The following is a 27,896-nucleotide window of genomic DNA, read 5'->3' on the forward strand; positions in this document are numbered from 1 at the left end:
TTACCCATGTAAAGGGCTCGAGGGATTACCAAATTGTACTCTTCTGGGAAGAGAATTTTCCAGAGCAAGAGGGAGGCCTCTGAATCTGAAGTCTGGTCACTAAGCGGATACCAGAGTGAAGACCTGAGGAGCCTGGCAAACAGCAGGATATCAGCAGCAGGGGGCAGAGCCAGAGGTGGCCTGCAGGCATCTTTCTTTCCCAGTTTTCATGACATGATGCCAAATCTACTTAGCAGTGGCCATTTCTTATTTTCATATCTATTTTTTCAGAAATGTATAAGGACTAAGGGTGTCAGAGTAATCAGCATAACAACCAAACGAGCTGAAGTCTGCAAAATTCAACTCCCCCTGCCTAGATATTAAATTTGCCTACAGGAAAAAAGCCCACCAGGTACTTAAAAAAATTAATGAAATGATATTATGCTGCATTTAAAAGAACATGCCTATGAAGCAGAATACCATGTAGTGCTACCATTTATTTGAAAGTCATTTTGACAACACTGTGCATACTTAGAGTTTTGGGTTAAAGATAATTGTGTATAGAAAACTATAGAAAACATTGCTTTGAAAGTGAAGCCAGTATCAATGTTATCCTAATCTCTTTGTCAAAAAAGAGAAAACTATCTCTTAATTACACTACAATCAAATCGAGTCGTCAACTCTTGTATGTTCATTCAGAATTTTAAAATCTCTCTCACGGGAGGAAATGTAAAAGGAAAGTTTTCAAGACCTTTTTGTACCTTAATATCCTTTTCAACTTCTAATGTAAAACGTATTTGTCCTGATACAATGCTGTGAAATAAAGACCAATTCAGGAATGTAATGAAGTTTAAAAGTAGCTCCTTTTTTGCACTGAGAACAATTTTATTGATTCAAATTAGATACTTCTAACTGGGGGCAGGAGAAAAAGGAGGAAGAAGAGAGAAGCAAGCAATCTGTGACCTAGCGCTGATTATTGGCTGACCTCTAATAAAGGAAGAAGATTCGGATTTCTGGTGCCAAAACAAAAGTAATAAAGTGGAAAATGAATTTTTGCAATCCCCACACATCACTGAATTTATCTATTGTCTTCTAGGCAAAGTAATCCTACAAAAGGAAGTTCTATTTCAAGGATTTTCACTCCTTTTCCATCTCTGAACTGAAAAGAAACATGGGGCAGTTTGCAGCTTCAAAATATTTAAATAACCTATAACTCATATCAGTGTTCCAATTAAAAATTACCTAATCTGTTCTTTGCTCCTTGCAAGTTTCATTGAAGCAGTGCCCTTAACAGGCAAAGAAGGTACGTGGTAAAATTCAGCTCTTGGTAGAGTGTCCATCAACCAGCTCTGGCGGGATGTGCTGTCAGGAATGGAGCGCCCCCTGGAGGCCAGTCATCCAGCCAGTCTGTTCCCATCGATTAGAGCAGAGGCTCTCAAGTATGGTCCCTGGGCGAACAGCATCAACACCACCTGAGAACTGTTAAGAAATCCAAGTTCTGGGGCCCCACCATAGGCCAACTGAAACAGAAACCTCTGTGGTGGGGCCCAGCAAACTACAGGCCTTGCAGGTGATGCTGATGCCTGCTAATTTTCAGAACCACTGTATTAGAACACCTCACTCCCCAAAGATGTCAGAATCAAGGTGTCACTGTGTTAAGAAATTAATTATACAGGAATGAACAGAGCTGAAATGTCTTTCCTACATAGAGAAAGAACCAAGAGTTGATGTTTGTATCAAGTAAACACATTGAGTTACAATTTAGAAAATGTTGATACCAATGTATGTTTTAAATACATTAAAACAGCTTTTAGCAACCCTTTAATTATTCCCAATATATAGTTTGAATGAATTACTGTGTCCCTTGATGAAAAGGATAAAAAAGGAATGTAAGTGACTCTACCATAAATACAGGAAAAGTTTGGATAACCTCAGTACCTACCACTACCAACAACAAGACCAAAGAGTCTACCCCCACTGTTTATGATCCCTCCCTCTCTTCTCAGGACTGCCATCTTGACTCAAACCAGTTCATGGCTATCTGACTACAAAACGAGGCTGAACTTGATCACAATCAAGGTGAAAATGAAAATAACAATCAAGAAAAACACTTCCCTCATTTCTCATGATTTTTTTTAATTTAACATATATAGTACATGTAAACAACTGGCATAAAATTCATAAAAATACAATACTCCTATGCAATATCACTTTATTCCTGATACATACTTTCATTTTCTCATTAACATCACTGGCCTATTTTAACACTATATTTTTTTTGCCAAGCATTTTTAGAGGCTTATCTTTTTAAAGAAATACAGCCCCAACTTTGTTTTCGAAAATGTAGCAATAGCTATTTTGATCGCCTCTTTGCCCATCCTTACTTTCCTCATACTAAAGCAAAAATATTTGTAAATGCTAACAATATGCAAAACACTGAGCTTTAATACTGTTTTGTACGCCTATGGAACCTGCTACCAATCTGCATTGCCATCAAAGGTGCGGATGCTCCACAGTGCTTGGGCTGCGAGCTGTGGCCACGGCTGCATAGCAGGGACCTTCAGGCCTCTGCTCCAAACTGGCTCCCCTAATATATAGCCATATTTTGCTGGGGGTTACATTCATAAACACTGCTACAAAAGGATCCTTCTGGAAAAAGCTAATTTATACTACTTTTAATGGTTCCCAGCAAATAAAGCAGTTATAATAGTATTTTTAATGCTTTTTTCCTATACAGAATTTCTACTTATTACATGTGAACTTCTTTGGAAGGAAATTACTGGGGATGAGAAAAATATAAAATAAATGTAAAAGTATAATTTTTAAAAATTGTAACTGCTGGATGTACACAATCAGCCACACTCAGGTGAGCAACAATCACAGATAAGCAGCACGCACCTCCCTCTCCCTGCTCATGTCGACTCCCATCCTCAGCCTCAAGTGTCCACCGCCCATTTTCCTGGACTGTTGTGCATCATTGCTCAAATGTTGCTTTTAATCCACAAATCAGGGGCTGCTTCCCTATTTTCTAAAACTAGCAAAAGCCTAAGAAATAAAAACAGTCAACCAGCAAATGAGAAACAGTGGCCACAAATCTGAAGAACGCTGCCAGAGTCCCTCTCCTGGGCTGCCTCCAGGGAAGGAGCATCCCTGGGAGCTGCGGCTCTAGGCGCTGGCGCAAGACTTAGGGGCGGTGCTTCTCTGAGGGCACACTCCTCAGCCTTTGCAGCTGACTTATGTCAGCAAGCTGCTGCTTCCCCGGGACCAGGCCTGCCCTCGGGCTCTGGTAAGAAGGTAGAAAGGGAACAGTGGCTTCCAGGAGTGGGCACCAGAAACCATGCCTGAGGACTAAGGTCTGAAGGACAATCCACAATGAGGTTAATCTGCCTGTGGTTAAGAAAGAGAAGCTGTATAATTAAATGTGTAGTCAGTCAGCCATAGTCACGCTTTGCTTAGAATTTAAAACCCTAAAACCTTTTCTCAGAGCTATGAGGTTTCATCGTTTTGAAGAATCTCATTTCACACAAATTAACTTCTAAGAAACAAAAATTCATACAAGGAATTCAAAGAAGGTGTAGAAATTTTTCAAAATAAAAATAAATAGGAAGAAAAAAACTAAAGAGGAGGACGAAATATACTTATTCCTCATACTGAAATGGTTTTTAGAACCAAAATTATAACATAAGGCTTAAGGCTTTGTCTTATTAAAGACAGGCAATCTTAAAAGTAAAATATAAAAACTCCATTTATCATTATTCTTTACATTTTTGACAGCAAAATTAGTCATGTTTTATTGTATCTTAATAGTAAAAGAAAAATTACCATGTACTACAGTCTACTGTTCCACTATAAATGATGTCTAATCAAATATACATTAGTTTCTAGATGCACTATATTTGGGGTTGTCCAAAATAGTTTTTCTTAAAACTATAATTAAACATGAAAAAATTTTAAAGTGGTTTAAAGGTATTAAAATATAAACATTTGAATAATGCTAAAAAATGAGAAAAATACAGTTACCATTAATTTTTTTAAAACCAAGAATAAGTACTTGATAAGCAACTGAGTAAACAGTACTTATTTGACAGAAAATATGGGGAAGAGGAGAAGAGAGAGAGCAAGAGAGAGAGAGAAAGAGACACGATAATGCCATATGGCTGGAAGTTAAGGGAATTTCCTAACCACAAGGTCCAAGAGTTTGGATTAATAATGGGCAGGAAAAGCTTCATTAACAAGAGAACAGAGAACAAAAAGCGCACAAGGAAGTAAAACAAACAGATAGTTCTATATAGCAAACACTCCATGTCTGCCCCATCTACTGTAACTCAAGTTGATGACAGGGGCTGACATGACCGAAGAACTTACAATCACTGAAATGTCCAAAAGACAAGAGCAAGAGGCAGAAAAAAGAAGCAAGGGGCATTAATAGTTCTTACACTATAAAATCAGCCCCTACATTGTCAGAATTGTCCTGTATTTTCATGTCATCCTTGTCACAACCCACTGTGTTTTCTTTATACAGGTAGCTTTGCTCACTTTAGCACAAATATTAAAGTCAAGTACAAGCATATACTCATTTGCATAGCAAATTTTAAAGGGTGCATTGAAATAGTAACCAATTGATAAAGGTGTAAGTCATTTTTATAATTAGAATGACATTCAAATTGACCAAATAAAACGTTTTCTATTTGAAAACAGTTACCTATAAAAGTTTTTGGGATATGAACAACACATGACTTAGCAAAACATTAAAACCATTACAGATGTAGTTCTCCGTAGGCAGCAGGTCATGTAGCAGTCATTCTTTTACAACTTCTAGGACTTTGTAAACACTGTTCTGGAATACAGTGGTGAAGTGAGGTTTGGAATCCTTCACCAAGAGGTTACATAAGGGAGTTTTCCCAGCATTGGCAGGATCTTCTACATCCCAAATTTCAGGCATACTGCAACCAGGCCTAGAAAAATGAATGTACATGTTAAAAATCAATATGCATTATATAACTGCAGACAAAGCAGAGCACTTCTTACATTCCTGACCTCAATTCCTTTTTTCCCCTTAAATTACTTTAGTTTTTAAACAATCCTGTTACATAGCTATTTATGTTTTTATAAGCTGCCATGACTCACCTTAGGACAAGGTCAATGCAGCAAAGGTGACTATAAGGAAAGAAACAGACCTGTAGATACATATATCCAGGTGTTGCGGAAAGAGACACCTCAGTTAAACTCTGCCTCAGCTACTTATCAAGAATGTGGTTCTAGGCAGGTAGCTTCCCTTGGTCTTAGTTTTCACATTTGTAAAATGGGGAAATAAACACCCATGACATAGGTTTGTTGTGAGGATTATGAGAGACCAGGTATCTAGCACCATTCACACAGAAAAACGTATGACATTGATTTAAAAAATTATAATGAACAAATATGCTTAGTTCACAGGGAAGCTGCATTAATTGTATAGATGCTCCTCAACTTACAATGGGGTATGTTCCAATAAACCCATCATAAGTTGAAAATGCATTTAATACACCTAATCTACCCAACATCACGGCTTAGCCTAGCCTACCTTAAACATGCTAGGAACACTTATATTAGCTTACAGTTGGACAAAATCATCTAATACAAATGCTATTTTACAACAAAACATTGAATATCTCATGTAATTTATTGAGTGCTGTACTGACACTGAAAAACAGAATGGTTGTATGGGTATTTGAAATATGCTTTCTACTGAATGCATATGGCTTTAACACTGTCATAAAGTAAAAAAATCAGTAGGTCAAAACATCTTAAATTGGACAGTCGATATTCTAGAATGAATCAATTTAAAGAAATTCTGGTAGTGTTGAGCATACATCTTAAACACATAATTAAATCTCAAAAGCAACATATCTTTATAAATTGGCATATGACATTTGCCTAAATAAGTCCTTCAAAATAACAGTACCATTTATTTTAAATCAAGAACAGTTTTATGGATATAACTGTTGGATGCTGCTATCTACCTTTTGAGGAATTTTAAAAAACAGAAAAACATGGGAAAATTATAGAGAATTGACAACTGCTCATGTTTGTCATAATTGCTTCCCTTTTTATTTTTAAATAAGAGAAAAAAATTCCCAAGTCCCTCTTATGTTTAGTAGCAGTCCCTCCCTCACTCTCCACCATGAGGCAAACACCGTAGCAGGGATGTACATCATTTTCCCTTTTTAAATAACACCTTTAATTTATAATAATCAGTCATTATAAAAGTATCAAAATATAGACCTACATACATTTTAAGAAATGAAAGTCACCATCATCTCCAATAGCATTTCTCAGAGGTGACTTCTATAAACAATCCAGCATATATCCTGCTGGACCTTTTTAAAAAAAAAAAAAATTATTTCAATAGCTTTTGGGAAACAGGTGGTTTTGGTTACATGGATAAGTTATTCAGTGGCAGTTACTGAGATTTTGGTGCACCCATCACCAGAGCAGTGTAAAGTGTACCCAATGTGTAGTCTTTTATCCCTCACCCTACTCCTCGCTTCCCCTGAGTCCACAGTCCGTACCCTTCTTATGCTTCGCATCCTGGTAGCTTAGTTCCCACTTATAAGTGAGAACATACAATATTTGCTATCTGCTGTATCTTTCTCCGATGTCAGACACACATACAGACACAGATATCATTATATACATAGATGCTGTGATGGTCAGTATAGAGTGTCAACTTGATTGGATTGAAGGATCAAAGTATTGTTCCTGGGTGTGTCTGTGAGGGTGTTGCCAAGGGAGATTAATGTTTGAGTCAGTGGACTGGGAGAGGTTGACCCACCCTCAATCTGTGTGGGTACCATCTAATCAGCTGCCAGCATGGCTAGAATAAAAGCAGGCAAAAGAATTGTGGAAGGACTAGACTGGCTCAGTCTTCTGGCCTCCATCTTTCTCCTGTGCTGGATGTTTCCTGCCCTTGAACATCAGACTCCAAGTTCTTCAGTTTTTGGACTCTTGGGTCTACACCAGTGGTTTGCCAGGAGACCTTGGGCCTTCAGCCACAGATTGAAGGCTGCACTGTCAGCTTCCCTACTTTTGAAGTTTTGGGACTCAGACTGGCTTCTTTGTTCCTCAGCTTGCAGATGGCCTATTGTGGGGCCTCACCTTGTGATCGTGTGAGTCAGTACTCCTTAATAAACTCCCTTTCATATATACATCTATCCTTTTTTTATTTTTGAGATGGCGTTTCCCTCTGTCGCCCAGGCTGGAGTGCAGTGGTGTGATCTTGGCTCACTGCAAGCTCCACCTCCCAGGTTCACATCATTCTCCTGCCTCTGCCTCCTGAATAGCTGGGATTACAGGTGCCCACCACCACGCCCAGCTAAGTTTTTGTATTTTTAGTAGACATAAGGTTTCACCGTGTTAGCCAAGATGGTCTCGATCTCCTGACCTCATGATCTGCCCATCTCAGCCTCCCAAAGTGCTGGGATTACAGGCGTGACCCACTGCGCCCGGCCACATCTATCCTATTAGTTCTGTCCCTCTGGAAAACCCTGGCAGATGCTCTTGAGTTGTTTTTACAAAAATGGAATTATTCTGGGACTGTATACTGAACAATAAAATGTGGAACCATTTTTCCATCTCAGTGCATAAAGATCTATTCTACTGTTTTTAAAAGCTGCTAGTTCTCATATGTACTATTTAACCAATTCTTTACAGACAGATACTTTGTTTCCCATTTTGCCATTATAAAGCAATGCAGCTACAAACAGTCTTGTGCAGAGCTCCCTTCTGCAAACTAAAGCTCTAGAGCAGCGGTCCCCAGTCTTTTTGGCACCAGGGACTGGTTTCCTGCAAGACAATTTTTCCATGGGCTGGAGGGTGGGGGCGATGGTTTTGGGATGAAATTGTTTCACCTCAGATCATCAGGCATTAGATTCTCATAAGGAGCACGTACCCTAGATCCCTCGCATGTGCAGTTCGCAATAGGGTTCATACTCCTATGAGAATCTAATGCTGCCACTCATCTGACAGGAGCCAGACCTCAGGCTGTAATGCTTGTTCACCCTCCGCTCACCTCCTGCTGTGAGACTGGGTTCCTAACAGGCCACAGACCAGTACTGGTCCATGGCCGGGGGCTTGGAGACCCCTGCTCTAGAGGCAACATTATCACTCTGCCAAAGCACTGCACAATTTTTTTCTTACCTTCCCTTCATCAAACTATCCCCTAGAAATGTTTTGCCAGTGAGTGTTCCCATGAAGAGGGTTCAAGTGCACACTTTTTGCACACCCTTGCTGACACTGGTTTCTACTGACATGGAACACCTATGATCATATGGCTGGGCATGGGTTTTCTACCTTGTAATTTTCTCATACATGTCAAGGCTGAACTGTTACAACACTGAGGGCCCATGGTGGCAGAGAGTGAGACGCACAGAAAGTAGAGAACGACCCACAGTTTTCCTGAGTTCAACAGCTTTTAGGAAAAAGAGAGGGCAAACAGCTGTCTTGGGGAGCTCTGTTTGCCTTGTGCAACACTATTTAGTCCTCATCTGAGTTTCCCAAGGTTTCCCCAGGCCAGCCATCTGCAAATAGCATTAGTGAAAATCTGAATAATTTCCTTCTAAATACATGTATTCTATGTCAACTCTATTATTGGAGTAAAAGAAAGCAGAGAACTGTAGTTAATTAAAAACTAATCTACAACTTGCATGCAAATATATTTGAGTGTTTATATTTAAACACAGTGTCAAATATTTAAGGAATAATCAAGCCATACAATTAAGCCACTTGTAAATGAGATCATTTAAACATAGTGCTCACCAATTGCCAGGCACAGATTAAGCACTAGATAAATATTGGTCCCTCTTCCCCTTCCTCTCCTAACTGAGTTCCCCATCTGCTTCCCCCATTCCAACATACTTTCACGTCCCAGCAATCTACAGGGGTTTCAGGCTGATCATAACTGAAATGGAGAGTGAAGGCCAAGGAAATAAGGAAGGTCCCAAACCAGGCAGAAAGCTTTGTCAAGAAACTTCCTACTCTAAATGTAAACACTAGATAAATATTAGTCATTCTTCACTTTCCTCTCCTATCTGAACTCCCCATTTGCTTCCCTGTCAGGACAGAAAGCACAGCTTTTGTTTTGTGTCAAGGTTGAAGCAGAGTGGACCTGTCCAAGGTTTCCTGACAGTGTGTCATCAGCCTGGCTTAGATCTTGTACTAGATGGAGAGTGTTGTTTTAATGAGTGGGGAAAACAGATGAGAGAGTCACTTTCGTAGCTTCCTCCCACTCAACTCCTGCTGTGACAGACACAATAAATGGCAAGTCAAGGTCCAGATGGGGAAATCCAGCACACCCTCTTCTGCACCCCAACTCTCAGTCTGATTGCTCGTAAATGACTTGAAGTCAGTTCAATGTCTGCTGATTTTGTTTAGTGTGCAAAGTTTATTGCCATACTTCCTGAATTTGCCTTCATATCCCTTCTTGTGTGGGTAAAACAGTGCTCTGCCTACCCAAACATGAGACTGTTAGAGCTATGCAAATCCAGGGAGCTCTCCCAACACTCTACAGCACAAAGCCTCTGCAACTTTCACATATTCAAACTCTATGCAGGGGTCTAGGCAGAAAATGAACTCTCAAAGGCTCATTGTTAGCTTGGAGAAAAAAGGTTACGAAAATTATTTTTATGTTCCAGTAACTTACAGTTGTTTCAAGAGAGTGAAGCCCAAAGAAATAAAGAAGATCCCCATTCTGGTAGAAAGCTATGCTAAGAACTGAGTTCTTCCTATTGCAAATGTCAGCCTATCATTCATTTCATATAATTTCCTAAGATCGTCATGAGATGCTTAGAACTTTTCTGTCCTAAATTTATATAACAATGTTAAAGGTGAGTATGTGAATTTCATATATTCACAAACGCTTAAAACATTTTCTGAATTATTACAAAATAACATTTTCTATAAATCCTGACTGAATTCAAACCACGTAGCACACGTTCATAGGAGAATCATTCTATAATCAACAATTATTTTAGTTTCCTTGTGAGCAAAGCTGTAGATACTATGTCACAGAACTATTTTTCACTCACGACTCAGTATTTAACAATGTTGTCTTAATACCATATGTGTCATTGAAATATATGGTGGGCAAGTGTGATCAAGCCACAAATACAGCAATCTCTTGAACGCTTTTGTTTAGTTACAGAATAGTAAGAATTTAAAAAATATTATTATTCCATAAAATAGTGTTTATTTCTGATAAAATTGTTCCTGTACTGTGCTCTTCATGAAGTGAATGTTTTGGTACTTTAAAAGCAGGCTACTGTCACCTGGTGTCCACTCACTTACGTGCCACATTTCTAGATAGCTTTAGATTCACATCTGCTTTGAAGATCTTACTGTCACTTGGAGCTATACTCAGCTTAGTAAACATCTCTGTGGAAATAGAAACTTAAAAACTATAAACCCAAGAGAATGTGGGTCACAGTAGAGTCATTTTCCCATTCAAGTAAGATGTGAAACACCAGGAAAGAATAGTTTCATTCTGAGTTTTTGCTGACAGGGTATCCCATCCATCGACAGGACATGGTGTAGCACAGAGACCCAGTAAGGATAATGCAGCCCCTGGTGCTCAGCTGCCTGACTTCACCAAAAGAGACTCCCCATTACTTGGTTTCAGACCCTGGAAGTCTTTTGAAAGAAAATACATCCAACTTTAAATAAAAGTTTCTTTTAAAACATCAAAGGCAAATATGAACAATTTGGGAGATTATCAACTAGTGCCAATAAAATCTCTTTAAGGTAGTATACACATACAAATCATTATTTTAAAAAAAAGATATTTATAAAGACTAGAAAAGAAAGTCTCCAAATCATTATCTAAAAAGTTTTTTCAGGCCAGGCGTGGTGACTCACGCCTGTACTCCCAGCACTTTGGGAGGCCAAGGCAGGAGTAGCACTTGAGGCCAGGAGTTTGAGACCAGCCTGGTCAACACAGCAAAACCCCATCTCCACTAAAAATACAAAAATTAAGCGGAGGTTGCAGTGAGCCCAGATCATGCCAGTGCACTCCAGCCTGGGCAACAGAGTGAGAGCCTGTTTAAAAAAAAAAAAAAAAGAAGTTTTTCCATGTATACTTTATGTTACATACACACCCCCGCCACCAGCAAAGCTTGTGCCATGTGCTTGAATTAACCTTCATGTCTTATGATTATAAAATGTTAACTGTGTTGATACTCACTTGGATCTTCTTACACACCATGACTCTTCTAGAATGTAATAGTTCACTTTTAACTTTATCAGTTCTCGCTTCACTTCTTCGGCTGCTTTCCGACTATACATTGAGTATACTATTTTCGTTCTGGCTCTTTAAAGAAAAATAATTGGGCATAAAATTTTCAAGACTAAAACGATACAATAACACATTTGGAAGAAAGCACTGAATTAGACTAGAAGACGATGAAGAAGAATCCAGTCAGGAGGAAATTCCCCATGGAAGTTCCCGCTAAGGGGCATCAGTGAGGTCAAAAGCAGAAGGCAGGAGGAGGACAAGTTGTGGAGAAGAGGGTGACCTTTAACACACCCCTACATTTCCAAACTTGGTCTCTTTGTGTTTGTTCACTTATTTATTTGTCTTAAATTCTTCACTACTCTATCACATATAAGAGTAAGGTACCCTGTGTGTGAATAGGGATGAACTACAACAAACACAACTATAGGACTACTGTGAAGCTGCAACAGTCCCAACTTTGACATCAACAATAATTCACATTAAATGGTTCTTCATTTTATTTCTAGATTTAAGAAAAACTAAACTTATTTAACAAAATTGGTCTGGAAATTAGCTTGATGAGATTGATTTTTTAATGAAAAAGCTTATTTGTGAATGTACATGCCATTGTTATGCAAAAGAAGATGCTAATAAGATTCACCTAATCACTTAGAAAATGAATAGTTTCTAAGGCAGGTGCCTTAGAAACTGCAAGAAAAATTAAATTTTTTAAAAAAAATTTGGACAACACATCTCTAAATTATTTTTTAAAGTCTCAAAAAAATCTAAAAAAACATAAAACACCCAAGATCATTCTAACAGGCTATACTGGTGAAAACCAGAATAAACTCCTCTTTGAATGGGATTCTATTTCAAATGACTTCTCCAAACTCAAGAAAAATCACCTATGAGAAAACCTTAATAAACACTCTAAGCTAAACTCCCCAGGGAGTTACAGGATGAAAAGGACTTGGACATTTTAGAGCCCTGTTAACCTGTGGGAAAGTGCTATAGTATGACTTCGTTTATATGCCTGGTAGAGAAGAGAGCCCCCAAAGTTGTCACTTTCCTGCCCTGTGAAGCTTTAACGGATTTGTTTAGAGCTTAGCGGTCTTATTTCAGCTTTCTGCTCCCTGACTCGATAAGCCTCAGTTCATCATATCCTTTTGAAACATTCCTTATTACTTTGCTGGTGTCCTCCACTCACTGTCTGTTTGCATGGGAGGTTTGTTTTGATGATGCAAGACTGTGCACTGACCTCAAGCCTGCGTCTTCATAATGTGGATGATTCACAATGGGCCGAAGTGCAGAGAGCTTAACACTTGCCATCGTGGGCATGGCACCTGCAAACACTGCATCTGGAAGGCAAGAGGAAGGTCTCAGGAAGACCCTCAGTGAAGGCAAGAAGGTGTCTCCTTCAAGTGTAAATCAATTATTTCACAGGTAACAGAGCGGAAGCCCAGCAGGTTCATGACTTCAAGATTCAATGGCAGAACTAGCATGAAGTCAGATGGCTGATAAAGTAGCAGTTGGCAGCCAGGCCTGGGTAAACTATTTTCCTTGGAAAACAGAGCTTCATCATCTCATCATTAAAGATTTCTTTCTTTCTTTAAAGAAAAAATCTTAGAAATCTTTCCTGAATCTAAAAAAGAAGTATCAAATGGACTAGGAAAGCTTTACAGTAGAGTTCTGGAAGATGATTTAGTATTCAATCATTTGATACTCAGATGACAACAAAGTCTCCCTTTCCACACATGAATGTCACATTCCATGAGTTTATTTCAAGAAGGAATGTGAAAGACTAATATTAAAAATTCATTAAGAAAATAAGCACAGTAAAAATTATTTTAAATGTGGCATTTATGACTGTGAATAAATTTTGAAAAAATTAAAATCAAAATCTATAAAAAATGGCAGAATAAATTACTAAGAACATATGTATAACATTTCCCCTGCAAACCATTTAAAAAGGATTGATATCTCCTTTGTTTTAGCTATTCTAAAAGCAACATTGCTTAGAAAGAGTGAGATCAGTGGAAGTAACTAGGGTTTAAGAGTTTGCAGTGGTATATAAAATTGTGGGAAAAACAGCTAAATAATATGACTTTTTTTTTCTTTTTTTTTTTTTTTTTTACCTGGTTTAGTACTATATTTGATCCATTCTATAAGTTCTTCTTGGGGCAAATTGCTGAACTCCCCTACAATATTCCACTGGGTTTGCAGATTTGCTGAACCTTGTATTGACATTGCTGCTAATATAGCAAACACAACAGCACCAGGATGTACTTTGCAAAAGAGCCATCCAAATAGCTGAAACCAAATTAAGAATACATTGGTAATTGTTAGTATAAGTAGTATGCATCTGTTATGCAAAACTTCTTCCCAGAGAAGAATAAGGCCTCTGCTAGAGTCCCAAATAAAGGATTAATTATCCTAAAGAAAAAGCCCCAAAATAATAATCTTTGGGATCAAAAGGATTCTACCATCAGCCCCATATAAGTGGAACACAATGTAGGAAGCTCTTTTCTCAACCTGCTTTCTCTACTCCCAGATTCAAGTAAAGCCACAACCAATTTACAAGGCCCAGTACAAAACAAAAATGTGGGGTCTCTTGTTAAAAAATTAAGACGTTCAAAACAGCAGCAGCAAACATTCAATCAAGTTCAGGGTCCTTCTGAATGTGAGGTCCTGTGTGACCAGCAGGAACCCCACACTTGCAAAACCTGCCCTGGGTGACACTTTCTATTAGGTTGGTGCAAAAGTAATTGCGGGTTTTGCTATTTTTAACGACAAAATCCACAATTACTTTTGCACCAACCTATATCATCAGTCATGCTGTGGGATAAGACTCAAGATTAAAGGCTTCCAACCAGCCTCCTTTCCTGTGCCAGCCTGAAGGGGTCAGAAAGGTGGAAAGTAGTGCCTTTCTAACATAATACAACATACTGATTGGGAACCTCAAGGCTGGCTAATTTTTTCTACATCCAAATAGTCCACACTCCATAACAACACTTTGTTCTCTTGATCTTTCTCCACATGTCTACAGAGCTAGATTTCAAGTTTCTTGAGGGCTTATAAACACTGGCTTTTGACTTTTCTGTCTACTACTCTCTCCTCCATCCCTAGAGTGCACAGTGTAGGTGCTTAGTGACTATCTGCTACGTCTAAGGGAGGTGCTGCTGTTGTACCTAGGCTGGTTGACTGATGGAAAGGTGACACTATGGAGAAGCATAAATCTGTGAATACAGAACAAGGAGGCAGCTATCCAGGAAAAATAAGCAGCAAACCACCAAGGAAGGCTTAAACTAAATTTTAAAAAGCACAAGTCAAGAATGTGCACACAAATTGCACCAAATGAAAAAAAAATAAGTTTGATACTAAAAAAAGAACATATAATTTTCAAGCACTTATAACTTGAAATTATTAGAATTCTTTGTGATATGAATGTCAAAACAAAAAAAGTTATTATTTGTACAATTAAGCTCTGCTTTCTATCAGCACCTGCAGTAATCACTCATGAACTCAGTCTGTACTAAATCGGTATTTGTTGTACACCAACAACTATTTTAAATCTTTAGAAAGATAGAAAATGATCAGCTTTGGCCCTTACCCTTTAAGAAAGATAAGTACAAAACCATGAAGAGCTTTAACTATAATCACTTAAAAGACTTTGTAATTCATTATTTTAGGGCCACTCAATAATAAAGACTAAAATTATCATAGTAGCTATACTCCAACATAACATGTTACCTGTCTTGAGCAGATCAGTGATGCCATAACACACATGTGTGGTGTCAAGAAGAGTTTTAGTCTCATAATTAAAATACCAAGGGCTGTATATGCTAACAATTGCAATGCATGGTAAACCAGCTGAAAGAAAGAAGAAAATGTTTTTTACTCCTACTGTTTGTGAAGTTTAAGAATACTAAACTGGCAATATGCAGAAAGGGGTACGTTCTCCTTAGTAACAAAAAATACTACTAAGGTTTCTGAAATTTCGAAAACAATTCTTAAAATTCACTTTCAAACTGTTCCATTTTAGTGGAAGGCTAAAATTATAAAGTCATTAAGGCAAGTGTTTCTGTGATTCTCAGAGTCAAATCTGTGGTTAATAAAGCCCACATTTTTTAATCAACCTTGATGCTACCATCAGACCAAGAAAAGACAGTGGTAAAAGAAATGACTGCTGCCTCAAGATCTGAGGGCTCCACCTTGGAACTGCCCTCAAAACCAGACTGGACCACTAGGAGATGGGAGCAGTAACCAATCACATCTCTGAGGCCTCAAGCAAGGTGAGCAGAGAGGAAAGTGATTTCTAATCATGCAATAGACACCTCATACGTATGTCTAAATGGGCTCCAGAAATCAACTGCTGTTAGCGTAAAGATGATCAGAGCAGAACAAATGAGTTTCCTAGTTAATTTTAACAAATGAATAGTCAGTGAATCTGCATGTAGCATTCTCATAAAAACACATAACAGGCTATTTTCAAGATGATTGCTGACAATTGCCAACAAAGTTAGAAACTGGAACTAGAAAGGAAAGTCCAAATGCATGCAACTTTAAGATAAGTAAAATTATAGTGATATTAAGTCTTTACCTCTCCATGATCAAACTGGTGTTTTCTGGAACAGAAAAAAATATATTGCTATCAATTCATTATTGAAGCACTTACTTCATATATTTGCATTTTCATCTTGCAAATAGGAGTTTTACAACTTCTATAACATTCTCTCAGGACACACACAGGCAAATCAAAATAACTAAAAGTCACATGCCAAAACTGGTGCTATACTATTTTAAGAAAATTTATGAAGAATGACAATGTTGTATTATATCCTATTTGACTACATGGGTATTTATTAGGACAACAAAGGCACACGGTGGTGTCCCAGCTCCCTCACTGGTGATACCCCAGCAAAGCATGGAATGAAAAAAACCTTTGAGATTTTCACTAGGCAACCAAGTAGAGATAACAAATAGGTGGTTATATGTGTAAATCTGAGTTCAAGGGAGAAGTCTGGGTCAGAGACAGAAATGTGTGAGTTGACAACACACATCTTCTCTTTCTTAAGCACTGATATGTTCCCAAGACCTAGAGTAATACCTGACACTTAGAGCTCAACATTTTTAATGAATGAACAAGTGTATCAATAAACTGTTAATCCAGGTAGCATATAATCTAATTTGAGAATCTAGCCTCAAAAAGACTGATATATTAGCAAACTCAGGACACATAAGGGGCTAGTGAAGGAGATGAAACAGTTCTTTATTCTTCTTTCACACCAAGTAAAAACTATCAGTTACCATTTGTTGAGTACTTACAATGTTAATATGCTTAGTACATTCCATTAACTCTAATCCTACAACCATTTATTACCCCAATTTACAGCCAAGGAAAGGAATCACAGAGCTAGTAAGTGGCAGCCAGGACTATATTCTGACTGACTTCAGAGCCAATATACTTTTTACTACATCATGCTGTCTCTATCCCACTTTACTTCCTGGGTCTTTGAGTAAAGAGAATATTGGCATTCATGTCTTTGATAGTTAAAATTTATGTCCTACTCTTCTCCTTTTTACACTGGCTTTGGTAGCTATGCAAAATAAAATGTCAACATGCCACTCCTCTTCCAAAAAAGAGCTCTGATCCTATTTGAACTGACAACTCCATGAAGCTCAATGGTTTCCTATAATTACTTCTATAGGTGAGTTATTACTCTTGAAGGGACAGCTTTGTTTCTGTGAGAAGTTCCACCTTCCTCTTCCAGAGTTGCATACTACAGCTGAAACTTTGTAGCTTCTTCCTGAGCTCTTCAAAAATAATTTCACCTCAAATGAAGAAAAAATTTGGCATTGTAAACCAGAACGTTTTTCTTTCTCCCTTAGCCCTCAACTCAAATGTTACAGGTATAAACATATACCTGTATATGTTACAGTAAATTGTTTCTAAATGAGAACAAGGATTCTCTCAGGAGTATGTGCAATAATTTATCATTATGTTGGCAGAGACTTGGAGGTGAGGGAATAATACAAGGGTGTGTATATTCAAATTATAAAATAAAATATAGGGCCAGGTGCAGTGGCTCATGCCTATAATCTCAGCACTTTGGGAGGCTAAGGCAGGCAGATCACGAGTTCATGAGTTCAAGACCAGCCTGGCCAATATGGTGAAACCCCGTCTCTACTAAAAATACAAAAATTAGCTGGGTGTGGTGGTGGTCACCTGTAGTCTTAGCTATTCAGGAGGCTGACGCAGACGAATCCCCTGAACCCGGGAGGCGGAGGTTGCAGTGAGCCGAGATCGTGCCACTGCACTCCTCCAGCCTGGGTGACAGAGCGAGGCTCTGTCTCAAAAAAAAAAAAGAAAAAGAAAAACTAAAAAAAAGAAAATATAGATACATACACATTCAACAATCCTTCTCCCCCCAAAATCCCACAAAAGAATAAAAGTAGAGTTAAAACTACCTTCACTCCATCCTCTAATCCCACACTCTTAATAATTACAGGATTTATCTTTCCAGATCATTTCTATGCACAAACACATAAAAATCTCTAAATTTTAAAGAGAAGTATAATTATCCTATACACACACACACTGGCAATTTTTAAAATTCAATAATGTATACTGGACCTATTTCCATAAAGATAGCCTAACATTCCACTCTATGTATCATAGTAGATATTTTGGATGTTTCCATTTCTCACATAACACACAATACTACAAAAGGCATCTCTCCCCATCATCTCTGTATTTCTGTGAGCATCTCTAGAGGGTACACTTGCACTGTTGGAACCTGCAGGGCTAAAGGACAGGCCCACTATATGTTTTACTGGGTATTGCCAAATTTCCCTCCCATCTACTACCTCCCACTCTTGCAAGCATTGGATATACTATTAATTTTTAGAAATATGAGAAGTGAAAAGGTCTTCACTTCAACCTGAATGTCTTTACCATAGGACCAAGACTACCTTTTCATGTTCATTAGTCATATGTAAATACTCACTCATTCAACTACTATCCTTTACTATCTTGCAGGCACTGTATATAAACTGTTGAACAAAAATGATCGCTCCCTTCAGGAGATACGGGTCACACATCAACATTTAAGTACAAAGGGTGACAAATGGTAAGAGAGTAAGACAAAGGGTGTGATGGTGGAAAATACCAAGCATGCTATAGGCCTCTCTAACTCTCAGGTTATAAACAAACCCTCTTGGTTAATTTTGGGTTTTTTTTTCCTATACATAATTCTCTGGTTCATCTGAAATTTATTTTCTGTAAAAAGTGAGGTATGAATCCAGTTTTATATTTCCCTGCTCATTTCCAAAAAGGCAGTCCACTGGTCCTAAAACCACTCACGTAATAATTTACTTTCCCTGCTGAAATGAAGTACAAAACTGTGTCCTCTGAGTGTAGATTATGTGCAGGGCTACTGTCAGACTGTACTGGATAACATCTGAAGGATGAATAAGTGATGTGCTGTGTTCTGCACAGATAGGAAATAAGAAGAAATGCCAGGAAGGGAAATGACCACAATAAAAACATCAATTATCAAATATTAGGTACACAACATGTAAGTATACAATTAATACACTGTAAATATCCATTTAATAAATGAACAGAGGAGGTAATAAAATTCTTAATAGCATATTTACCTTACATGTGTCTGTTGTTTAGCTAAGACACCCCACATATCACTAATAATCTGTGAATAGATTTCGAAACACTTTAGAAAAGCTGTGTTGGGAAAAATGATATTTTAAATAAAGTATCTTCTAAACTGTAAAATAACTTTTAATGAAAATATAAGTATAGAGATAACTCAGAAAATAATAATCACAACAACATAATCTTATATTTGTATAGTATCTGATCAAAGCTAATATTCAACAACCCTGTTGGGTAGATTATATCATCCTCGTTTTGTAAATGAGCAACAGGTTCATATGGATTAAATGATTGCCCTGTAGGTAGACAACTACTAAGAAGCACTGCAGTCTTGAAACCAGATCTTCTGGCTTCAAATTCACATTCAGTGCTGCTTCCACCATGCCAACGTTGTTGGCAACACTTCTTCTTAACAGTGCACTCAGAAAACTGGAGAGCTGGCTCAGAGGTTGATAATCACAGCTGGAAGCATTCAAAACACAGTCACTGTGCTTTCATATTCAGCAATAATGAGGAGGTCATCTAATCTAAAATCCTATCTCCAGTACAAATATTCTCTACAACACTGATGACAGGCTGTAATCCAGCCCTTAGAATCCACCAGCTGCTGCTTGAATCTATAACACTTTCCTTATCAGTCGAGATCAGTTCTGGTCAAAAGTCATACCGCCTGGAATTGGCCATGATTCTAAGGAGCCAGATTGTGTGTAACCTTATTTTCAAGGCACAGGCTTTTACCATATTTCAAAGTAATTATCCGCTTTCCATCTACATCTTTTCTTCTTTAAACGAAACAGCCTAGCTAATAGTTTTCATCATCTCTCACCACTCAGGTTGCTGTCTTTTGCATATGTTCTGGATGGCCAATGCTTAGTATTTTTTGAGTACCCACTAGGTGCAAATCCACATAAACTATATAAAAGTGCAAAGCACACACAAAGCCTAGCACACAGCAGGAACTGACTCTTAACTGATTAGAGATTAAAAGTGCTGTCGGAGTACACAGCTGAATACCAGACATAGCCCAACGATAGGGGAAGGTGCAGAGCCCGAGTCTCACTCTTCCCTTGCTTTTAAGTGGACATGATGTGAGGCTCCTAACAACATCTTTGATCTTTCAGTTCTGTATGTTAAAATGGAGATAACATTTGTCTACCCCATAGGGCTGTTGAATAACCAATTTAAATACTCATGTGAAAATGTTCTATACAAAGCAGAGTACAAATATATAACATGAACAATTGTTATAATACAGAATATTCTACAAATAAATGACATTGTGTTAACACAGAAATGACTGGCCACATATCAGGAAACTTTTAAGGTCTGTCGTCTCTTTTTCCATCACAGATTAACTTCTGTTCATTCTCTTAAGACACATTTGGTTACAGAGTGCACAATTCTTAAAGAAAAAAAGAGAGGGAATATCACACTTGCTTTGACCTTATTTATATCTGGGCTTTGAATTTTATCATCAAAGCCAACTTGGGGACCTAAACATTTTATCTAGTTCATCAACATATTGCAAATACTCTGTTTTTTCTTTCTGATTAATAATAAACACAATCCAGGAGTTATTGCACACTGCACAAGTCACTTAGGTATATTTTAAATATTTTAGGGAAATATTACATTAAAGGTAAAAGCCAGTAATAATTTACACAGGCAAGTTGTATCTGGGTCAATATGGTCTCTGATCATGCTTTCCAAAATACATGACTATCGGAACTTGAGCCATCCTTTTCTGATGTCTGTTTTATGCTAGCAGATAGAATATTTTGAAGCTATATAAATGTCTATCAAAAGCTATCATTAAGAAAACATAGAATATGTTACAGTAAGCCCATACAAAACATTGTATCAGATAAATGTGGCCAAGTATATGCGACTACTATGTAAAAACAAGAAAATATTCTATTATAAGAAAGAGGTCTTAAGTGATAGACATACCTTTCTAACAATAGCAACAAACACTACAAGAACAACTGGAAGCAATAATGTCTTTGTGTATCTCAGTGGAGTCTGAAATTCAAAGAGATGTTTTGTTAGAAGGAAACATTTTAACCAAACAAAATTTCATTTCAAATAATGAAATAGGTAAATTTCTGAAAGTAGAGAAATATGAACATTCACCAATCTACTCACTGACTGCCATCATAAAAAGGAAGGTGCATTTCCATAGAAATGAACTTCCCCAAAATGCTGAGTTGAAACACTAAAAATACAGTACCCAAACACCTGTAAGTATGAAATGTCACTGAAGAGATTACTGCTCATTTTTTGCATGCTACTTATCTAACTAGAGAGACCAACTTAATATTCATCTAAGGTACGTAAAGCTCCTTAAATGGAATAAGCTTTTCCTGTATATTTTGTGGGGGATAAAAATATTATCCTTGAAACACACACACACACACTTTCTCACGCATAAACAAAATAATGATCTATGTTTGAGGGGAACAAAAGACTTTTACATTTTCCTTAGTAGCAGAAAAAAAAATAGAAATAAGTTTAATAACAAAGCCCTACACATTGTGAGCCTGTGCACCTCTCAATTACCTCTCCACCCAAAAAACCACTGTTAAAATTTTGCTTTTATACTTTTTTTACTTTTATGTGTGTTAATTATGGGTTAATAAGACTATATCATTTTGTTTACTCCCTTATATATCTTAAGCATCTTTCCATGTCAGTATGATATCATATTAGGAAATACCATGTTAAATTTTCCCCTCTTCTCCACTGTATAGGTGTACCATAATTGGAACATATGTTCCCTGAACTGACACTACTCTGTCTCTACAGCACAGTCCCTATGAATTAAGATACTTACAGTGATGAGGAATGGTATGCTGGAAACAGCTTTGCTATTTTCTTCAAATTAGCTGAAGTCATGCTATGTCTCAATAAATTATTTCTTTCATCACATAGCTTATGTTTAATACTCTCAGATTGTAGCAGTATGTATGATGTTCTCAATAACATTAAACAACTTCACCACATCCTAATTCTCTAATATTTGAAGGAGTTTTGAACCCCTATGAACATGCATTTCAATGTCTTGCAAGATATGCTTCGTTTGTTTCAGCAGGTTTAACACTAAAACTCATATACCTTTGTCAGCCACTGTGTGTCAAAACCATTTGCTGGAACACAATAAATGAAGACTGACAGGCCACTGGAGTAAACAGTACCTCTGCAGAACACACTCAACTCCGAATGGCTGGTAGATAAAAGTTTCCTGTGTGGTGCCCTGTCATCCACTGGTCTGGAACTCTGGACACTGGGCTAACACAGTGGGATCATGAGGGAAACTAACATGTCAATAGAGTATTGTTGGCCAGTTTCATATACACACACATACCACTCTGAAGGAGTGACACAGATAATATAATTAATCAGTACCACATGGATGGTGTTAAAAATGCACATATATACATGCTTGTCGAACTAAACCAGCTCATAAAGTATTGCAAATTAATATTTTATTTAAATATTTACTTATTTAAAATATCAAAGTACTTTCCTTTGTATTATCTCATTTTGTCTTCACAATATCTGTTTATGGCATGCTACTAGAAACTAGTAAACTGTAACACAAGGAATGAGAGTTGCTTGTTCAAGAACATCAAGCAAAATTACAGGCTTCTGTCTCACAATCCACTAAACTACTCTCTGCTTTCCTTCTAAATCTCTGAATACAGTTTTAGAAAGAAAAATGCTGTTGGAATGAAAAGCTTGGACTTGATGTTTCAAAGCAAATATCTATTTAAATAACCACAAAATGAGTGGAAATGTAAGAGTTTGAGACCTTGACTAAATTAATGCTATCACTGAAAAATGGCAACTTGAAATGCCTCTGTGTTTACTCACCTAGAAAACCACTGCTAGTCTGTGTATTTCTAAATTATCAAAATGAGTAAAGGCCATATATTTCAGGGAGCTGCACTAAAGTAAACAGAAAAATCTTCCTCTAAGCTGCCAGATTTTCCTTCTCCTTCAAGCTGAGGTAACAGCACATAAAGAGTCTGATATAAGAGGGGCACTGCTTATGAAAAATGTATGGGCCAAAACCTTAGGAAACAGAACTAGAAATCACATCTTACCTCTTTTTCCATAAAGTCAAACTCCGCTGCACAGGTATACAATAAAGTATCAAAATCCTTATAACTAAAGAATTTTGATGTTAGTAAGTTGCCAATATGAGCCTGGTAAGAAATAAAGTTACCATTATATTAAGCCATATACTGCAATAATATATTTTAATTTCAATAGTATCTGAAAATAGTTTTCATTACATTATAGAGCCCACTGTTCCCACACCAAGCCTGCTTTTGTTAAAGAAGGAAATGCTATATCCTCCACCTTCACAGTTCCCTTCTTTTGCTGAATAGTGATAGCTCCAATGACACCCTACCTTCCACACTCATCGACATCCCAAAGGCTTTTTCCCTTGGGTTTTCCCAGCTTACTGTGCTAAACCTGGTGAAACAGGCCGCACAGCATCTCCCTTGCTGGAGCCTACCAGCAGCTCTGGGCTTGGGAACACACACAGACTTCTTTTAATCATAAAAGCACAAAGGACTATGGGGTAAAGAAAAAGAAATACGAATTCTGAAAAGGAGATTGAAAAGAGTACTTGAGTGAAGTAGAAATGGGCAGGTACTGGAATAAAAGGTACTTCTTGACTGATAATCACCTCTCATATAATTATTCACATGTTATGAAGGATTCTCACTCACACTGCCACATTTACCTCCCACAAAAAGCCATGTGAGGAAGGTGGATTTTCACTTTATAAATAAGAAAACTAGGGCACAAAGACATAAAACATTTGCCAAATGTTCAAGTTCATTATAGTCTAAAAAAGCAACAACCAAAGAAAAGAGGAGAAATTATATCTAGGACAAACCATGACTAAAATTCTATATGATATCTACATGAAGCAGAAGGAACAGGGTAAGAGTAGGAACTAGATGGTGGCAGGTATGTGATGAAGCATTTCAAAATACTATGTCTTGTTGGGAGAAGAAATGTATGCTGATAAGCGTAAGAAATCAATAGGAAGAATATACAGCACCTAAAATAGCATAAGAAAACAAATCCCAAACAAAATGAAAGAAATAAGTCCTAGTATTATGACAATTACCATATATGTAAAGAGCATAAATTCACTAATTAAGGGACAGATGCTTAAATTGGACTTAAGGGAAAAAAGTCTAATATTATGTTGTCACCAAAAGAAATACTTAAACGTATGCTGAAAGGTTGAAAACAGAAGAATGGAAGAAGATATACCAGGTAAGTTTAAAACAAAGAAATCTGTTAGCAATTATAATGTCTCACAAAACTGAATTTAAGCAAAAAATATATCAAAAGAGACAATAAATATTATATGCTAGTAAAATTAACAAAAAAGCAAGATTATACATATTGCCAACATATCTGCAGTTGAAAATATAGATTCAAAGTACACAGAATAAGAACTGACAAAAACTAAAGGAAGAAATAGAAAAGTTGACAGTGTTCATTGAAAATGTTAAACACTGCCTCCTTGAATAAAAAAGCTGACAAAAGTTAACATAAAAGGTGAATACAATCAATTAGCTCACAAACAGAAAATATAAACTACACAAAGAGAATACACATTATCCTTGAACACAAGTGAAATATTTTTGAATATTCACATACCATGTAACAATAAATTCCAAAAATATGTATATATTTGATTATAAATGCAATACAACTAGAAAATACCTAGAAATTGCTTTAAAAATTCTTGATTAGAAGTTAAATATCATAAAACTTAACCTTTTAAAAAATCACAAATAGACAATCTATAAGATACATAAAAGAGTACTACATACTTACAAAGAAAATTTTAGCTTTAAAAGCATTGATCAGAAAATAAGAGAGGTAAAAACAACAGAGCTAAGTATTTCCCTTGGGCATCAGAAGACAGGAAACAAAAAGAAGTAAGAATAAGAATAAGGACAGGAATTGGTGACAAAGAGAAACACAATAAAACCAAAGAGGACTAAAAAAAGATATAACTTTTAAAATATTAAAACAATAGACCTCTAGAGCAAATCTAATGAAGGAAATAAATGATGCAAACAAAAAGCAAAATGAAAAAGGGAGAAATAACTATGGACTCAACATAGTAAGAAGAATAGGCTACACAATTTGCTAATAAATTGTAAAACCTAGGTAAAATGGATACATTTCTGGAAAATCATAAAACACCAACACTGGCACAAAAAGAAATAGAAAACTTGAATAGAACAAAAAGCATTCAAATATCTGAAATAGAAATCAAGTATTTTCCCTCCCAAAAAGCCCTAGACTGAGATGGTTAACATTGATGAATTACTAAACTTTCAAAAAAAAAAAACTTTCCTAAGTTGCCAGAAAGTAGGAAAAATAAAAAAAAAGACCACACACAAAAAAAACCCCACAACAGCTCTTAATAGAAGACCAATATTAATTCCAAATCCAAATAAGGAGAAGTCAACCAAAGAACAAAAAGATCACTTCCCAAATATGCATATATACAAAAATTCCAATAAGAATTTTAACTGACTAAATTTAAAAAGCATTATCCATTTGATGACATATATAAAATGGGAAAAATTCCTCTAAGAACATAAAACTACCAAAGTTCACTCCAGATGAACTGGAGAGCTTCCTAATGAAATTGAATTTGTAGTAAAAAACCTACCCATAAAGAAAGCTCCAGGCCATGACGGCTTCACTGTTAAATTCTACCAAACATTTAAGGAAGAGATAATACCAATTCTACATAAAAATCTTTCTGAAAACAGAAGACAGAACACTTGCAAATAATTTTAGGAGACGACATTACCCTGAAACCAAAACCAGACAAAATCATTACAAGAAAACTACAACAAATATTCCTCATGAGTAATAGACAAAAAACCTTAAAAATATTAGCCAACCAAATCCAACAATATAGAAAAGAAATACTACATTTGAGCAGGTGAGGTTTATCCCAGGATACAAACTAGATCAACACTCATATATCAAAAAAATGTGTCAACTTCCAAATACGGCAGAGTGAAGAAATTGGTAACTCCCATTCTCCAAAACCACTTTAAAATTGGACAAAATTATAAAAAAAAACCACTCATATCAGGTTCTAGAGATTAACCAAAAGGAAGCAACAATGTGGGAAGCATTCATTCATAAAAAACTGAGAAACTGTGGGTAAAAACAGTGGGAGTCTGTGGCATTTTTACCTAGGTTGCTCCCATCCACCTCAGCACCACCCCCATCTCCCCCATACTGTTAGTCCAACAGTTCTTTTGAAGGGGGCGGGACCGAGTGTGGCTACTCATAAAAAGAACCTGTACTACTGGAACAGGCTGACCTGATTTGGGGCGGACAGCTAAAAACCTACGCTCAGAGGCACTATCAGTAAAAGTAGAGAACTCAGTAGGAAATAAAAGGCTGGGTAGCCTTGCCACTATCTTCCTTTAACCAATGTCAAAATTAAGAATTTATGAGCCAATGCCCTTGATCAACGTTATGTATTTCTAAAAATACTAAAGTTACAACTAAGTTATTTCTAATTTGCAAATAACATAGTTTATAGCATCTTTTTGGCCCTGCATAATTTTAGGCTATGACAGAAAATGACAATAATAGCTTTAACCTGAATTAATACCTTAACTGGTTCATGTTCCCCCAGTGAGTAAAACAGATTCTATAAACGCAGGACTAGGGTTATTTCACTTGTCTTCCTGATCACGCTCTGCATATTGGCTGACTCACCCACCTTTCAGCTCTTATCCTCAGAGTTGACTTCCAGGATCCTTCCCTGATGCTCCTCCTGTGTATTCCTGCAGCACTCTGTACGTCATTTTTTTTATCATAGCCTTTATTACACTGTATTATAACTGCTAGGAATTGTTCCTATTTTCCGAATTTTCCGCTAGACCATACCTTACTCAGTTTGGTATCTCTAGTATACTTTCCACTGTCAGGCACACAGGAGGTACTGAATGAATGAATGAATGAATACATTTTCAACTATAGTTTTATAGTTTTAAAAATCTTTCCACAGATTGTAGACCACCCATTTAATGGTCCATGTGTTTTCAATCTTTTAAGCAAAAATAACCCTTGTTCTTATGAAAACCTGTATGAAAGAGATTGAGGTTAAACTGCCCTGGGTAAAAGAGAGGCTAGGAGACAGGGGAGTAGACAGCCCTCAGGGAAGAGTCCTGGGAAGTCCTAGGACTTCACATAACCCAGTTTCAAAACCATAGCATTAATCTAGTACAGAAAGAAGAAAATCACCAATAAAAATACACTATAGGAAAAAAATAGTTTATTTTTTCCATGTTGGTTCTTGTGCTGCTTTTTTAAATTAAATCTTTGATAGCCTCCTGACTTAGGATGTGCTGATTAAAACACCAAAATAAAATAGGCAAAGCAATTATGGACAGAGAGAATCTTTAAAATTATAAGACAGACTTCTCCATTTTATCTTCCCTTCTACCCTAATACCAAAAATAAACAAAAATCTTCTCTAAATAAGACTAACTTGGATTACATTATCTATAAAGGCTTATAAAAGCCTTTTACAAGTAATGACTTGAAAACTGGGGAGAAAAAAGAATGAGACTATAATACGATCTCCAATTAAGGCTCTAAAGATGGTGTCTTTACCAGTTACAAAGAAGCTAGAGAAAAATGACTGTATAGAGCTTAAAATTCGATCTTTAATCTATTATCTACAGTTTTCCTGCGTTAAAATTTTAGTGACATAGAAGGACCAATAAAAAAAGAGATTAAGAAACTAATTTTGGAGAACGAAAATCTATATACAATTACATTTACTTTCTATTATATTAAATAAAATAATAGGTGAACAGACTTCATCCTAGAATTTCATTTAATAGTGATACTTGAATAACTCAATTTATTCTTAGCCTATTCGATTCTTTTCAAGTCTTTCAAATTTAAGTAAAAAAT

General features: G+C 36.7%; 1 protein-coding gene across 1 annotated transcript in view; it reads right to left on the bottom strand.

The window, feature by feature from the left end:
* Window positions 1–2,095: 2,095 nt before the first annotated feature.
* DPY19L1 (dpy-19 like C-mannosyltransferase 1) overlaps window positions 2,096–27,896 on the bottom strand; it is a 108,717-nt gene continuing 82,916 nt past the window's right edge. The window contains exons 14-22 of the mRNA XM_034963929.2: window positions 23,003–23,104; window positions 20,847–20,918; window positions 18,884–18,933; window positions 15,825–15,849; window positions 14,975–15,094; window positions 13,360–13,534; window positions 12,483–12,582; window positions 11,195–11,320; window positions 2,096–4,934 (exon numbers count right to left, since the gene is read on the bottom strand). Coding sequence (XP_034819820.1) covers window positions 4,778–4,934; window positions 11,195–11,320; window positions 12,483–12,582; window positions 13,360–13,534; window positions 14,975–15,094; window positions 15,825–15,849; window positions 18,884–18,933; window positions 20,847–20,918; window positions 23,003–23,104 — 927 coding nt within the window. The 3' untranslated portion in view covers window positions 2,096–4,777. The remainder of the gene's footprint in view (window positions 4,935–11,194; window positions 11,321–12,482; window positions 12,583–13,359; window positions 13,535–14,974; window positions 15,095–15,824; window positions 15,850–18,883; window positions 18,934–20,846; window positions 20,919–23,002; window positions 23,105–27,896) is intronic.

The sequence above is a fragment of the Pan paniscus genome, chromosome 6, assembly GCF_029289425.2.
Source record: "Pan paniscus chromosome 6, NHGRI_mPanPan1-v2.0_pri, whole genome shotgun sequence".
Lineage (NCBI taxonomy): Eukaryota > Metazoa > Chordata > Mammalia > Primates > Hominidae > Pan > Pan paniscus.